The sequence below is a fragment of the Oenanthe melanoleuca genome, chromosome 10 (genome assembly GCF_029582105.1).
Source record: "Oenanthe melanoleuca isolate GR-GAL-2019-014 chromosome 10, OMel1.0, whole genome shotgun sequence".
NCBI classification, from domain to species: Eukaryota; Metazoa; Chordata; class Aves; order Passeriformes; family Muscicapidae; genus Oenanthe; species Oenanthe melanoleuca.
In genome coordinates, this window is record NC_079344.1 from 16,227,835 (window position 1) to 16,242,028 (window position 14,194).

General features: G+C 51.2%; 1 protein-coding gene across 1 annotated transcript; it reads left to right on the plus strand.

Moving 5' to 3' along the window:
* The first annotated feature begins 1,617 nt into the window (after positions 1-1,617).
* Positions 1,618-14,092, plus strand: OAZ2 (ornithine decarboxylase antizyme 2). Its single transcript, XM_056499477.1, is given in 6 exon segments — positions 1,618-1,764; positions 4,892-4,967; positions 4,969-5,049; positions 9,561-9,736; positions 11,520-11,605; positions 13,351-14,092. Coding segments are annotated over 6 exon segments (573 nt in total). The 5' UTR covers positions 1,618-1,744; the 3' UTR covers positions 13,485-14,092.
* The last annotated feature ends 102 nt before the right edge of the window (positions 14,093-14,194 follow it).

Genomic DNA, 14,194 nt, shown 5'->3' on the forward strand with positions numbered 1-14,194 from the left:
TGGGAACAGGGAAGCCCCAGCCCAGGGCTGCCTGTTGGAGCCCAGAGCCCTGAGCCTGCTGGGGCATCACACCCCAGGCTGCTGCATGTGTCACCCAGGAGCTGGCACTGTCACTCAAAGCTGCCTCTGCCATGTCCAGGTGTGAGACCAGTGTGAGATTCTGCAGGGCTCCAGCCCTGGGGCTGGCATCCATAGGGACTCCAGAGCTTCTATCCAGAGGGCTGCTCAGTCCCACTGAGCTCTCTTGCAGGACTGAAGCCCACGAGTTCTTCCATCTGCCTGGTTCTCCAGGAGCCTCATCTTTGGCTGTGTGACTTCTTTTCCCTTACAGATACACTGCTCACTAAAAGCCCTTGCAGAACCCTCTCATGGGCAGCTCCACATTCTGTTATCCATGTGTTCGTGCTCTACTCCAGCTCCTATTTATCTGGGTTATGAGCCTGTGGTACCCCAGGCCACATTTTATGCACCAGCAACATACCTTAAGCAGGATATAGAATCAGCATATCAGGGGAAGGAACCTTAAATCCCATCCCTCTGCCATGGGCTGGGACACTTTTCACTATCCCAGGTTGCTCCAAACCATGTCCAACCTGGCCTTGGACACTCCAATGCATGGGGTAGACACAGCTTCTCCAGGCAATCTGGGTGCCAAGGCTTCACTGCCCTCACAGGAGCAGTCTCTTCCCAATTTTTTACCTCTGCTCTGAAATAAATAGGGCCAGGAGACCAGATCCTTGTAAGTGACCAAGTGCAACAGGACAAAATCTGGCTCTGGTTGATGGTATATGATTCCCTGAAGTCCTGCTAGACTAGAGCAACAGTTTTCATCCTTTTATTACACACCAGTTTGTTATGTTGGAGGTCTGAACTGTACTAAAGGCCTCTCATTTGCATATAGTCCATGTGCAGGTTCTTCTGGGCACAGCGGGTGTGGTTCCGGTCGGGAAGAGTCATGGATACAGTGTAAGTAATGGAAGGAAAGAACAGACAACCAGGATTATTTACAGAGACATACAGCATTAACAACCGGGATCAACTGGATGAACATACAGGCACTAACAGCTCGTAGCTAACTGGGTGGGCATACAAACACTAACAACTGTAATTGACACCTTCGTAGGAAAACTTTCACTTTTCACATGCACCACTGGCTTCCCCTATGCGGCTCTACGCATTCCTGGGCCCTGTTCCCCAACCTCTTCTCCCACCACCTCTGCCCCTGCTCCCGCCTGGGCCTTGTCGCTTCCCACAGCCAGGCTGCCGGCCTGGGGCTCGCTGAGACCTGCCAGACACGGGTGTGGGGGAGAACCGGGAGCCCGAGAAGAACCGGGACCCAGGAGATAAACGGGAGCCCGAGGAGAGCCGGGAGCCCGAGGGGAGCAGCAGGAGATAAACGGGAGCCCGAGGAGAATCAGGCCACACGGAGCACCGGGAGCCTCAGGCGCGCTCCCGCTCCCCTCAGAGACGCAGGGGGCGCGCGCCCGCTCCGCTCGGTGACGTCACGGGCGGCGGGCGCGGCCGGGCGCGCGCCTTTGTTTTGGGCGGCAGGTTCCCAGGCCGCCCGCGCGCCGCGGGGCGGGGCCGGGGCCGGGTGCGCGCGGCGCGGGGGGCGTGTCCGCGCGCGGGCCCGCGGGGTCAGTCGGAGCGCGGCGCCGAGCGGAGCGGAGCGGAGGCGGGACACGGCGGGGACACAGCCGGGCAGCAGCGCCAGCAGCACCAGCAGCACCGCAGCGAGCCCACCATGATAAACACCCAGGACAGGTGTGCAGCGCGCTCTCCCTCGCTCCTCAGCGCGGCGGCGGCGGCTTTGGCGGCGGGCGGGCCCGGGGCGCGGGCGGGCGCTGAGGCGGCGAGGAGGCCGCGGGACGTGAGGAGGTCGCTCTGCCTTTCCCAGCTTAAAATTCCTATGGAGGCGTTGCTTCCCCCTGGAGGAAGCCCCGGGAGTGGGTCTGGGCCCGCCGGGGCCTGAGGTCCCTCCCCGCGCCCCCCGCACCTCTCTCTGTTTTTCCAGGCAGGCCGGGTGTCAGCAGGCACCAACTTGTGTATTTTTCTCACCTGACCGATTTATCTCGTGTGTCGCTTCCTTGTTTAGAGTCCCCAGAGTGTCATTTTGTGCGCCTCTGTCGCCGATAAGAGCCCAGAGGATGCGTATCGAGCAGCTTCGGTTCTTGGCCGTTGCCTGTGGGGGGGATGCTTGAGCTGTGCTGTGTTCATCACATGGTTATCTACCATTTACTCTCAAATCGGCTCCTGGATATGTGCCTAGCAATAGTAGTTATTATTATTATTATTGTTATTGTTATTATTATTGTTGTTTAGTGTAGCTGCATCTCCAGAGCCTGTTGTGGAAGGGGCAGAAAGGAAAACAAACAAAACAGTCATTTCTTCAAAGTCAGGGAGCTCTGTGGGTCCTTCCGTCTGGTCTAAGCGGTCAAAACTAAGAAAGCCCCCAAAACACCAGGAAATGTGCTGATTCCAGGCCGATGTGCTGGTGGTGGTCTCAGCCTGGCTCTGTGTGTGCCTAGGAGCAGTGATGATGGGGTTCTGAAATTGCTGAGCTGCCCTTTGCACTTAGCAGGGACAGGGCACGGGCTTGGGATCGCTGGGAGCTTAGTGAGTTAAAATTACACCCGCGGGATAAAGGCGTGACATCCATTTCCAGCTCCCCTTTCAGGCAGGGCACAGATGAGCAACTTCTACCGAGGAGTTTCTCCACGGAAGGGCCTTGGTGATCTAAATGCATCTGAATTTTAACCAAGCTGCAGGAAAACAACTTCTCCTAGGAGGACAGACGTCAGAAGGGAGCACAAGCCTAACTTTTTAGCTATAAACAGGCTCAGGGAGAGTTGCCGTTTGCCAAGGATGGATGAAGGGATCAGGCATTGTTGGGTGTTAGCGTGAATTTCTTCCCAGGGAACACAGCTGGAGAAAGCAAAAGCCCTTTTAATCTGTGCCCCACACACACTCTCCTCTCTGAGGGTGTTGCTCTCAGAGCTCTGATCCTTGTGGGGGGATAGTGGTGGTGTGCAGGGACCCTGATTTTGGGGGTGGGGAGTAGTGGTGGTGTGCAGATTTGGGCCAGCGATGTGCAGGCAGCAGCTGAAGGGGGTGATGTTTTGACTTCTGCATGTGCCAGAGGAAGTGAAACTGGGAAGTGTCTTTGGCTGTTTTTCGTGAAAACTGCCTCTCTGTTTCAATTTTTTTTTTTTTCCCCACAACTCCACTTCATTATCCAGTTTCTCGATTCCTTGGCCGCAAGTTGGAAAGAGCTATCAATAGTACATTGTTGGCTGGAGGGTAGAGGGAGGAGGGAAGGGAATAACAAAGCTGCCAACAGCTTTCGGGGGTGGGGACAGCACAAAGTGCTTTGTCATCCTCTCGACATCCACTACTACTGAACACACACTGGCCCATTGATAGCCCCAGGCACAGCAGGGAGCACAGAACACGCTGCTTTGCCACCAGACATCTCCTGGTGTATTTAAACTGCCTTTTCTCCAGGAGGTGCCTGCTCTAGCACATGGCAATGCTGCCCCAGAGCCCCGTCTAGCAGACCTGGGGGAGGGAATGAGTATGTGGAGGAAGAATATTAGTTTCCTGTAGAAAGATGTTTCTGGTGGTAGATGGTAAGCAGAGATTGGTGAATTCTGCACTCTGCATTTGTGAGTTATGTTTTTGGCACTCAGAATGCCAAATTTTAGTAGTTTGCTTGCAGCTGGCACAGGCAGGTTACAAGGCCAGGTTGGATGGGGCTTGGAGCAACCTGCTGTAGTGGAAGGTGTTCTTGCCTATGGCAGGGGGTGGAACTGGATGGGTTTTAAGGCCCCTCCCAGCCCAAACCAGTCTGATTCCATGTTTCTAGGTATCTCAGGTGGTTCTGACAGTGCAGCTCTCTATTTGGTGTTTGGATACTTAAGCCTGTCTGCCTTGTGGAGAGGGATTAGAGTGGAAAAACACTGCATTGGGAACAGCTTCAAGTAAGATGTTTCAGGTCAGACGGTGGTTGTCAGAACAGCTGCAGAATTTATTCACTTCAGCCTGGTTCCTTGCTCTGTGCTCATGAGAGCCCTCCCTCACTGCATTGTTTTGGTGGTGCTTCCCAAGCTTTGTGCTGCTGTGTTTCATACTGGGAGCACTGGAGAAGGACTCTTTTCCCTGCATGGCTTTTGCAGGCTGTGCTAGAGGAACATTGCTGGGCCTCAGCACAGAGCTTTTGTGGTGCTGAGAGAGGAACCAGGGCTCCAGCAGTAAAATACTTTGCTTTGAGCTTCCTAAAAGCTGGAACAGGTATTAAAGCCTGTGTCCAAAGCAATTGTGGAAGACTGTGTGTAGGACTTCCAAACAGACTTGGAAACTGCAAGGGAAATGTGTTTTCTTGCTGTTCAAATCTGCTCTGAGGGGTGAATTTGTAATTTTTAGGGTTGGCGTGGAGGATGCTTGCATGGTGCTTCATGTGTGTGTAAAATGTTGCCGTGGACGTTGTAGAGCATTGGTTGAAGAGCCAACCCTTTCACTTCTGGGTTTGAAAATGTGAAACTTAAACCTCCTCTTCCTGGGCCCTGTTGATCTACTTGTAGGTATTTGTCTCTAGAAAATGTGCTCTGGTCTGGTCATGTGTTCCCAGCCATCTGTTCCTGGCAGCCTTCCAGGCCTCTCTTATTAGCATGAGGTTGCTCAGCACTCTCTGGGTTCCTGGCTCTAGCCCCTCCTCCACTCCTCACAAAACATGCTGGGTTCTGGTGCCACTGGGGCAGTGGGTGGTTTCAGTGCTGACATCTGGGTGCTGTGGAGGAGCAAGGACATGAATGATTTGGGGTTGGAGAAGCTGGAGCCTCCTAAACATGATCCCTGCTAATATAACATGGTGTTCTCTCTCTTTTTCTTGCAGTAGTATTTTACCTTTGAGTAACTGTCCCCAGCTGCAGTGCTGCAGGCACATTGTTCCAGGGCCTCTGTGGTGCTCCTGATGCCCCTCACCCACTGTCGAAGATCCCCGGTGGGCGAGGGGGTGGCAGGGATCCTTCTCTTTCAGCTCTGATATACAAGGTGAGAAACATTTCACTTCTAAACATTGACCTGTACCTGTGTTACAACTCTGTTCAGTTCCTTTCACAGTCTGCTGGGAATAAATGCAACAAACTCCAAGATAATAAGTGGGAGAACAGGGAATTTTTCAGGGACTGAGCTGCAGATAGGTCTCTCCTGCTTAAATATCACCTGTTTGTTAAGAAATGAAAGACCATTGTGCAGCAGATCATTCATTAGCCTGCCTGCAAAGGCCTGCTGCAGCTATTTTACACAGAGCCTGCATTATCAAAATGTGAAAGGGCCTGGGAGCTGCCTGAACCAAGGTGCAGATGGGAGAGGCAGCCATCCAGCTCCCAGACAGGATTGTTTCTAGAACATGAGCACAGGCAGGGCAAGATCAGGAAGGGTTTCTGCCTGCAGACCTGCAGCTGTCTCATTTTATGTTCCTCTTCATTCCATGGGACCTTTCCTTTCAAATGAGGAGACCTGGCTGCTCCTTCCTGTAGAGTAACTGGCATTTGTGTGACCTGGCTCACATCTGTCTCCTTTCTGGGACAAGGGCTGCTCTTCCATTTAGATGAGGCAGACTGAATTTATGCTCACCTTGCAAATTTGTCTGTTGAGCCAGGGGTGTTGTCATAGGTGCTAGACCTGATTTTTAATTAACCTGTGTGCGACACACAGACATTACCTGATGAAAAGATACAGACCCTTTTGGGCCACAGCTCCCAGAGTCTCCTCTTGGAGTTCCTGAGAGGATCACAGACCTCATGGTTGCTTTCATAGTTTTCTTTGGTGAGTTTTCAGCACTTTACTCACTTGCTTCCCTTACAAAATGTCAACCTCTGAGTCTCCAGTGACAAGGTCCCGTGAGTTTAATGCTTGAGGTGAATTGTCACAGATGTTTGGGAGGTACAAACTGCAGAGAAGCAGCACAGTGGGCTTCCTGTCACAGAAAGAAGATACAAAAATAGCTTCAAGAGGGCTCTGGACATGTAGTGAATCCCCTCTGTGTGGGAAATGGGACCCTGCAGCTGGAACTCCTGCCAGCCAGCTTTGCCAAACCTTGTGTGTGCACCAGGCAAGGCCCAGAGGCAGAAAATGGGCTCAGCATGGAGGGGGAAGGTGGAAGGAATCATGACTTGTAGACTTTGGAGTGTTTGATTCCAGTACAGGCCTGAACTTGCACAGATTTTGGCAGTGGTGTGTAGGCAGAGGGGATGTCATTCAGATAGCTGCATCCCAGAAATATGGATGGAATTCCTCCTGGATTTATTGCTTGACAAAACTAGTAGAATCTGTCAGAAAATCAGCCCCTTATGTAACAAAAAAATCATGGAATAGTTTAGGTTGGAAAAACCCTGTAAGGACATTGAGTCCAGCTGTTCCACCAGCACTGCCCCTGTTCACCACTAACCCATGTCTCCTACTGCCAAATCCACAGGGCTTTTAAACCCCTCCAGTGATGGTGACTCCATTCACCATTTCTCTGGGCACTCTGCCAGGGCTGGACAGTCCTTTCAGTGAAAACACTTTCCCTAATATCCAACCTCCTCTGGCCTGGAAATGGTTGAGGTAATTTACTCTCATCCCATCCCTTGTTCTCTGGGAGCAGAGTATGACTCCCACCTGGCTGCACCCTCCTGTCAAGGAGTTGTAGAAAACAAGAAGGTCCCCCATTAATCTTCTTTCCTCCAGGCTGAGCCCCCCAGCTGCTCCTCATCAGACTTGTGCTCCAGACCCTTCCCCAGCTCTGTTCCCTTCTCTGGACATGCTCCAGCCCTCAATGTCTGTCTTGGAATGAGAGGTCCAGAGCTGCCTCCAGGGTTTGAGGTGTGTCAGGCCTTGGAGTGGTTCCAGAGTTGTGTCTGCCCCTCAGTCACCTGCTCAGTCTGGCAGTGCTGTAGTTACAGCAGCTGAACTTCTCAGCCAGCAGCCACCAGCATGACCTCGAAAGGCATCTGGATCCAAAGCTTAAGTCCTTTTTCCAGCTGTATCAGCTGTTCCAGTCCAAGGGATGACCTTTCTGAACACACCTGCCTCTGCCAGTGCATGCAGCACTGCTGTAAATTTGGGTTCCCTGTAAGGGTTGGCATTTTTGTGTTAAGAGATTAAAGCTCAGCTTTCCACCCAGGGAGCTTTGCTGGAGCTGGGAATGCCACAGTGTGGGTGCTGCCCAGCTGAGATGTGCCCTGGCTGGCAGATAGGGCAGGAGGCTGCAGGTGTAGCACATGCCAGCAGCAGGTGCTTCCACAGCTTTCTGCAGCCTCTTGGCTGGGGTGGACCATAACATCCTTCCTTCTGACCCTGCTAACACACCAGGGCCTCCCCCCATCCTTCCTGGGACATCTGAGAAGTGGAGCAGGGCTGGAAAATCTTGTGCTCAATGAAATGGAACCAAGTGGAAGTTGGTCCATGTGGCTTTGCTGAAATGGAGCTGGAGGGTTAGGGAGCCAGGGTTTGGGCAGCTGTGTGGAATTCAGTCTGGTAGCAGGGAGTTTTGCCCACAGGAACATGGCAGGGGGTTTTTGTGTGGGGATTTTTCCAGGGCAAACTGAAACTTGAGTGCTTGTTGTGTAAACAGGATTTTGCTTTGAGCAGCTTTCACAGGATTTTGGGCTGCTGTTGCTGCTTCAAAGGAGCAGCCCACAGAGCCTTTCCCTTCCCTGGCATCTGTGTTTGGATGCCTAGAAATAGTGTCAGCTGCCCCAGCCAGGCAGAGTAAATGTAATTCCCACTGAACCGGGGGAACTGGTTCTGCTAATCCCTGTGGTCCTGCTGCCTTTGGCTCCTGGGCTGCCACAGGAGAGGTTCCAGTGGAACAACCTCACTGGGTTTAGAGCACTGGACATAACTTCTGGTGACAAGGAAGTTCTGAACCAAATGTCTCAGCATGCTTTTCCCTTCCTATGGCAGTGCTGGTCTTCCCACTCAAAGGCACAGCTCCCATATGTAAATCCCAGCCTGCTTTCCTTACCTTCCTCACCCAGTTTTAGTTTTGTGAGCATGGGAAAAGCGTGATCTGTGAGCTTTTCTGGAGGGAAGGATGTTTTCTGGAACAGAAGCACTTTCTGCACTGTAGTAACTGTGAAGGGTCCTGTAAAGTCACTCCTGAATGACATGCACATAAGACCCTTGGATGTGTTTCTGTTAAGAACCTTTGTGTTCAGCCCTGCCTCTCTCTCCTGGCTCCATCACAGCCACAGCTAGACCTCATTGGAGCAGCTCTCAGTGCATTTCTTGGTGCACTCAGCCACTCAGAATTCCTTCAGGCTTGATGAATAAACTTGTTTCCTACAGGATATTTATTCTGGTGAAGTGTAAACTTGTTTTTCAGCTCAGTTTTGTGGGCTTTCAATGAAAGGCAGCTTCCTCTGCTTGGCTTTCAGATGCCAAGCCACTCCCAGTTTGCACATGGTATTACTTTATCACCAGTGTGAATGTCCTCAGAGGCTTCTCTCTCATACAGTAGTCAAACCAAGGGGCATCTATTTTAAGACAGGAGGTAATAGGAATTAAAGCATTGGGACAGGAACTTGAAAGGAGTTGCTGAATTAATTGCCCTGTTAAAATATCTGGAGGCTGGACAGCTGCTCACCCAATGATCCAGTGGAGCAAACCACTGCCCACCCACCTGCTGTGGAGGGAGGGACACATGGCTCTCCAGGTGCTCTCATGACTTTAGGTATCTGCTTTACTTCAGCCCTTCAAAGCTGTGCAGGTGCCTGTGAGTGTGAGGGACAGGGACATAGGAGCTGTCACCAAGCACAGGGACAGTTCAGCTTTGCTGCAGTAACAGCCTTAACTCAGGGCTCTGCTTCTTTCCTGGGGCTTGTTCCACTGAAACATGGAAATCATTACTGGGCAAGCCAAGTGCCTGCAGGAATTGTCTGAAGGAATGGAGCTTTAACCACTGAATTGTTTTCTAGGAACTGCTGAGCTGGTCTCAAGTAGTCTGCATGCTTGGCATCCTCATGGGGCAGGACTGGGGAGGGATGTGTGTGTTTGTGGTCTCTAGAGAAGACCTTCTCACAGGCTTTAGATCTGCTCTGGAATTTCCCTGCACTCTGTTTTCTTCCCTTACCAGGAGGCAAACCATTGGTTATAAAATCTGGGAAAGCAATTTGTGGTCACTCCTGGAACAGAAAGGTTGTGTTGGGGATGGGGAAGGCACCGAAACTGGTTGGGCTGTGGCAGCAGAAGCTCTGTGTTGGGTTTGGGTCTAGTTGTGTTCTTGGAAGGGCAGTTCATGAAGCACCATCAGATGTGACTTGGAGCCTGCAGTGAGGGAGTGGAGTCTTCTACTCATAAATTTAATATTAATATGTAAAACTGCATTCCTTTAACAGGAAAACATTTAACAAGAAATCACTCTGAGGGCTGAGAACTGTGTGATGTGTCACTGAGCCAGCAAAAGGGGAAGGGAAAAGCATAATCCTCTTCTCAGTAAAACCCTAAGACCATTTATTTGCATTTGCTTTCTCCAGTTGTCCCCAGCTGTTCAGACTTTACATTTTTCATTTTCTCAGGATGAGAAGATCACTGTTAGCCAAGATGTCCCAGTGCATGAAGGGAAGCCTCACATTGTGCACTTCCAGTACAAGGTCACAGAGGTGAAGACCTCCTCCTGGGACGCAGTGCTCTCAAACCAGAGCCTCTTTGTGGAAATCCCTGATGGATTATTAGCTGATGGAAGCAAAGAAGGGTAAGTTCTGGATCCCAAAGGGGCAGCTGTGGCTCCTGGGGGGGCAGGACTTTGCTTACATAGGTGATTGTGGATCAACACCCCATCCCTGGAAGTGTTCCAGCCAGGTTGTATGGGGCTTGGAGCAACATGATCTAGTGCCAAGTGTCCCTGCCCATGGCAGCAGTTGGAATGAGATGAGTTTTAAGGTCCCTTCCAAACCAAACCACCCTGGGATTCTGTGCTGTGTGTGGGGGAAATGGGCTGTGCAGTGACAGCTCTGTGTGTGGTTTGTACACATTCTGCTCCTTGGTCTAGAGTCCCCCATAGGGATATTTTTCCTCAGTGGTATTCCAGATGAGTTACCATTTTTTAAGTCCCAACACTAATGAAAAACAAGCAATAAATGAGCAAAGGGAATCTCTGCATACTTAGGTATAGAAAGCCAACGAGATTTTCTCTGCTGTTTTATTAAGCCTATCTTGGCGATTTTCCTCTCTTCCAGGGAACTAAAAACCCCTCCATCCTATGAATGCTTTCCTCATCAGTAGGTGGGTCTGCTCTTGGAGCACTGCCACACTGGTGCCAGGCTCTGCCAGGAGCTCTAATTTTTCTCTTGGCAGAATTCAGTCATGTTTTGTCCAGACAGCTCTGCTATGGGAAGTTTGTGTAAACGCAGCTTCCAGAGCAGCTCCTTCCTGCCAAGTGCTGTGCCAGAGGTCTCCACTGCAGTGTAGATGTGGCTTTGCTAGATTCCTCTCTAGAGCAGTCAGCTCCTCCTGAATCCCCAAGTAGGCTTCATCCCTTAGTGACACAAGCTAATGAAGGAAAAACCCATCACTGGGCACCTTCAGGAAGTGGCAGTGTTGTTACTGTCTCACACTTGTCTCATTTGATTCTGAGTCCAGATAAATGTTTCTGTAGTTTCTCCAGTTGGCCCATAAATCTCTGGGCTCTCCCTGGAATGGGTCCTTCTGGGAGGGGATTTATTTGCCAGTGTCATTGTGACTTGAAGTGCAATTTTGTCAGGTTATTTTTAGCTGGGTGAAACAGCTGAGGAGAGGCCAGAGGCCATAATTAAAGTAGTTCATTAACATATTAACAGAGCCCTTGCAAATTTAATCTCCTGTGCTGTGCTGCCAGCTGGTTACTGAGATGTGGAGTGAAGGATGTTTGTCACTGCTCTGTCAGCGCCAGTGGTTGCAAGTGATAGCAGTTGATTGCTGTGCCACCCTGGAGGCTTGCAGAGGGGTTACTGCAGCAGCACTTCCATCAAGAGGTGGCAGAAATTATCCAGCTGGAAAGGCAGGAAGCAAGGATTCAGGGAGCAGCAGCTGTGCCATCCAGCCAGTGCGCTCAGGAAATGGCTTTGCTTGTGCACACATTCTCTGGAGATGGTTTGTTCTCCTTTTCTGCCTGCCATGAGCTTGGTTCTGGGCAGTTTTCCTTTCCAAAAAGTACAGAACTGCCAGATCCCCCATGTGCATTGCCAGGGAATGCAGCCTGGCCCAGGAGCAGCTGTGATACTCCACTTCCTGCCTATGAAGGCTTCAGTCTCAAAGCACCGTGGGTGGGGAGGGTGTTTGTGGCTGTGAGGACAGGAACTTACCCTGGCTGGGAGCAAGGACAGCTCTTGAATCTGCAGGGCAGGAAGCCCATTGTTTCAGCACCCATTGTCTGCTGGAAGGGGGCTGTAAACAATCTTTGTGTCTGAAAACATCCAAACAGTTGATAATGCTCAGAGGCTTCCTCAGGACAGGACTTCCCAGAGCTGATGTCCTTTTGTCTTACCCCTCCTTGGCAGGTTGTCAGCACTGCTGGAGTTTGCTGAAGAAAAAATGAAAGTCAACTATGTCTTCATCTGCTTCAGAAAAAGCAGAGAAGATCGAGGTGAGGGCTGGCCCACGCTCGGGATTGCTCCTGACATCCCACACGGTGCTGCTGAAGCTGTAAAGAACTTAATCCCAGGGCAAGACTCACAGGACCCTCCTAGTGCAAGGATTGTTATGTGCATAATTCTTATGGGAATAGTTTTGTGTAGAGGAAATAAGCCCTTTTTGGAGGGTAAGGGTAAGGAAGTGGTGTGGTTTCTCCAGATCTGCTAGACAGGGCTTGAAGCAACCTAGTCTAATGGAAGGTGCTCCAGCCCATGGCAGTGGGGTGGAACTCAGTGAGCTTTAAGGTCCCTTCCAGCCCATACCAATGTGGGATTCCATGGGATTCCATTCATCTGCTTTGCTGCCCTGCCATTAAATACTCTGGTGCAAAAAGCAGCTCCTAAATGATTTGGGGCAATTTTCTCACCTACTGTCAGTTAATATTCCCCTTCTGGCGAGCAGTGAAGTCTGTTTGGCACCAGGCTGCTGTGACATGGAAGGTGAAACTAGGGAGGAGTTAGGAGATGCAAAACGAGCACTTAGAGCCTGTTGCCCTGAAATTCATCAGCTTTCTAAAGATCTCCTGGCACTTCTGTCCTTTCCAGGCTTACAGGTAATCCTGGCCATGGCTCGAGATGCTTACGGCTTTGGGGGCTGCATTAGGATCTAAAGATAGACCAGCTGGGTGAGGATTACAGCCCAGGGGGCTGGGGGATGTACCAGGCTGGGAAGGTGTCACTCTAAATCCCACCAGAGTCAGGCTGTATCCTAGCAGGTAATTCCAACCCCAATGCTAATTTTACTCCACAGCTTTGTGAGCTGTCCCAGCTTCTCCGAAATGAAAGGCCTTAGTAAAGCAGAGCTGAGCCCAGGAAGATGTCATCATCCCTCATTACCATGCCTGGAATAAATTCCAAATCAAGTCCTGTTATGTCACCACTAGCACTGTTTTCGTAGGTGGCCCCTGTGGAAGCTGGGCACAGAGGTCAGCCAGTGCCAGGGGTTGTTGGCAGGAGTTCTGGACTGGATCCAGGTCATTGTCTATGCAGCTGAAATTCAGTGCTGCCAGAAAATATCTCTAGGGGCTCCTCTGCATGGTCACTCAGTGTCCTGAAGCTGATTGCCTGAGGGTGCCACAGGGATGGGACACGACACCAGGGTGTCACAAGGCAGCTTTAGTGACACAGGCATGGTGCCACAGAACTGTATCTGTCTGGGCTGGCCCCACTCTGAATTCCCACATGTAACCCACAGTGGCTTTCCTGGGATCTCACCCCGACCTGTGCAGAGCTGTCTGGAGTTTCCACTGAGCTCCAGCACCTCCTTGTGGAGACAGCAAATGTCTGCCTTGTCCCAAAGCAGCTTTGTCTTCACTGCTGTCTCCTCTCCTGGTGCTCAAAGGTGTTGGGGTAGGACAAAACCTACGGCATGGCCACGTGCATCCTGGAAAGCAGGGATGTGCAGCTGGTGCAGGCACAGAACCAACCATTGCTGTTTCTCACAGGGGATAGAAGCAACATAGCAGGAGAAGCATGGACAAAGCTGCTCAGTTGCACAGCTAAAGTCCCTTCACACTTAGGAGCAGCTGTGATGAGCACAGGAGACAAAAATCCCTGTTGGAGAGAGAGCTGTGCTTCCCTGCATAGGAAGCTCTGGATGCACTCACAGGGGGTGTCCCACACACTTCAGTATTGATGGCTGAAGGGAGAGGTGAAGAGGGTCACTCCTGGTACTAACAGATCTCCTTGTCTTTGGTAGCTCCTCTCCTGAAGACATTCAGCTTCCTGGGCTTTGAGATCGTGCGGCCTGGCCATCCCGCGGTGCCGTCGCGGCCAGACGTGATGTTCATGGTGTACCCCCTGGACCAGAGCTCTTCCTCCGACGAAGAATAGCTGCACAAGGGAACTCCAGGGACCCTGACATGCCGTGGAGAGGAGAGAGGATCTCCTCCTTTCCTGAGGAGAGGGAAGCAGAGCTTCTGTTGGACTGCAAGCGCATTTCTCATTGTTAGATTGGGCTGTGTATCCCCAGAGTTGACTCTCATTGAAACATGTTGCCTAGAGAACTATCTATCACACATGTAATCATCACTAGGAAAAGGAAGATGTTTATGAACTGGCATAGGAGCTCTTCCCATGCAGCTGCATGGTGTGGGAGCCCCGAGGTCGGTACCACCTTCGGGACTCCTCTGAACCCCCACTGCTGCCTCCTGCCTGCCCAGCGTGGGCTCAGCTGGGACATGACCCATTCATTTCCCACTCATGACCTTAAAAACAGCCTGGCTTGGTGTGGGGCACATGCAGGAGACGCTCAAGTTTATCCTTTAACACTACATTAAACCCCCCGTGCATCTCCACTCCAGTGCTGGTTTAACTGGCCTAACCTTTTTTTCTGAAACTTCTTGCTCTTCCAGCTTTTGTTTTATGCAGTCTTAACCCTGTTCCATGTTTCCATTACACTATCACAGCATTCAATAAAAGGGGCATTCAGATGAACTTCACACACCTGGGGCTGTTTATTTGGGAGCAGCAGTTTCCTGACCTGCACCATGATGGTTAGGACAGTCCAAAGAGCCAAGAAAAGCTCCTGCCTTTATCCTCCA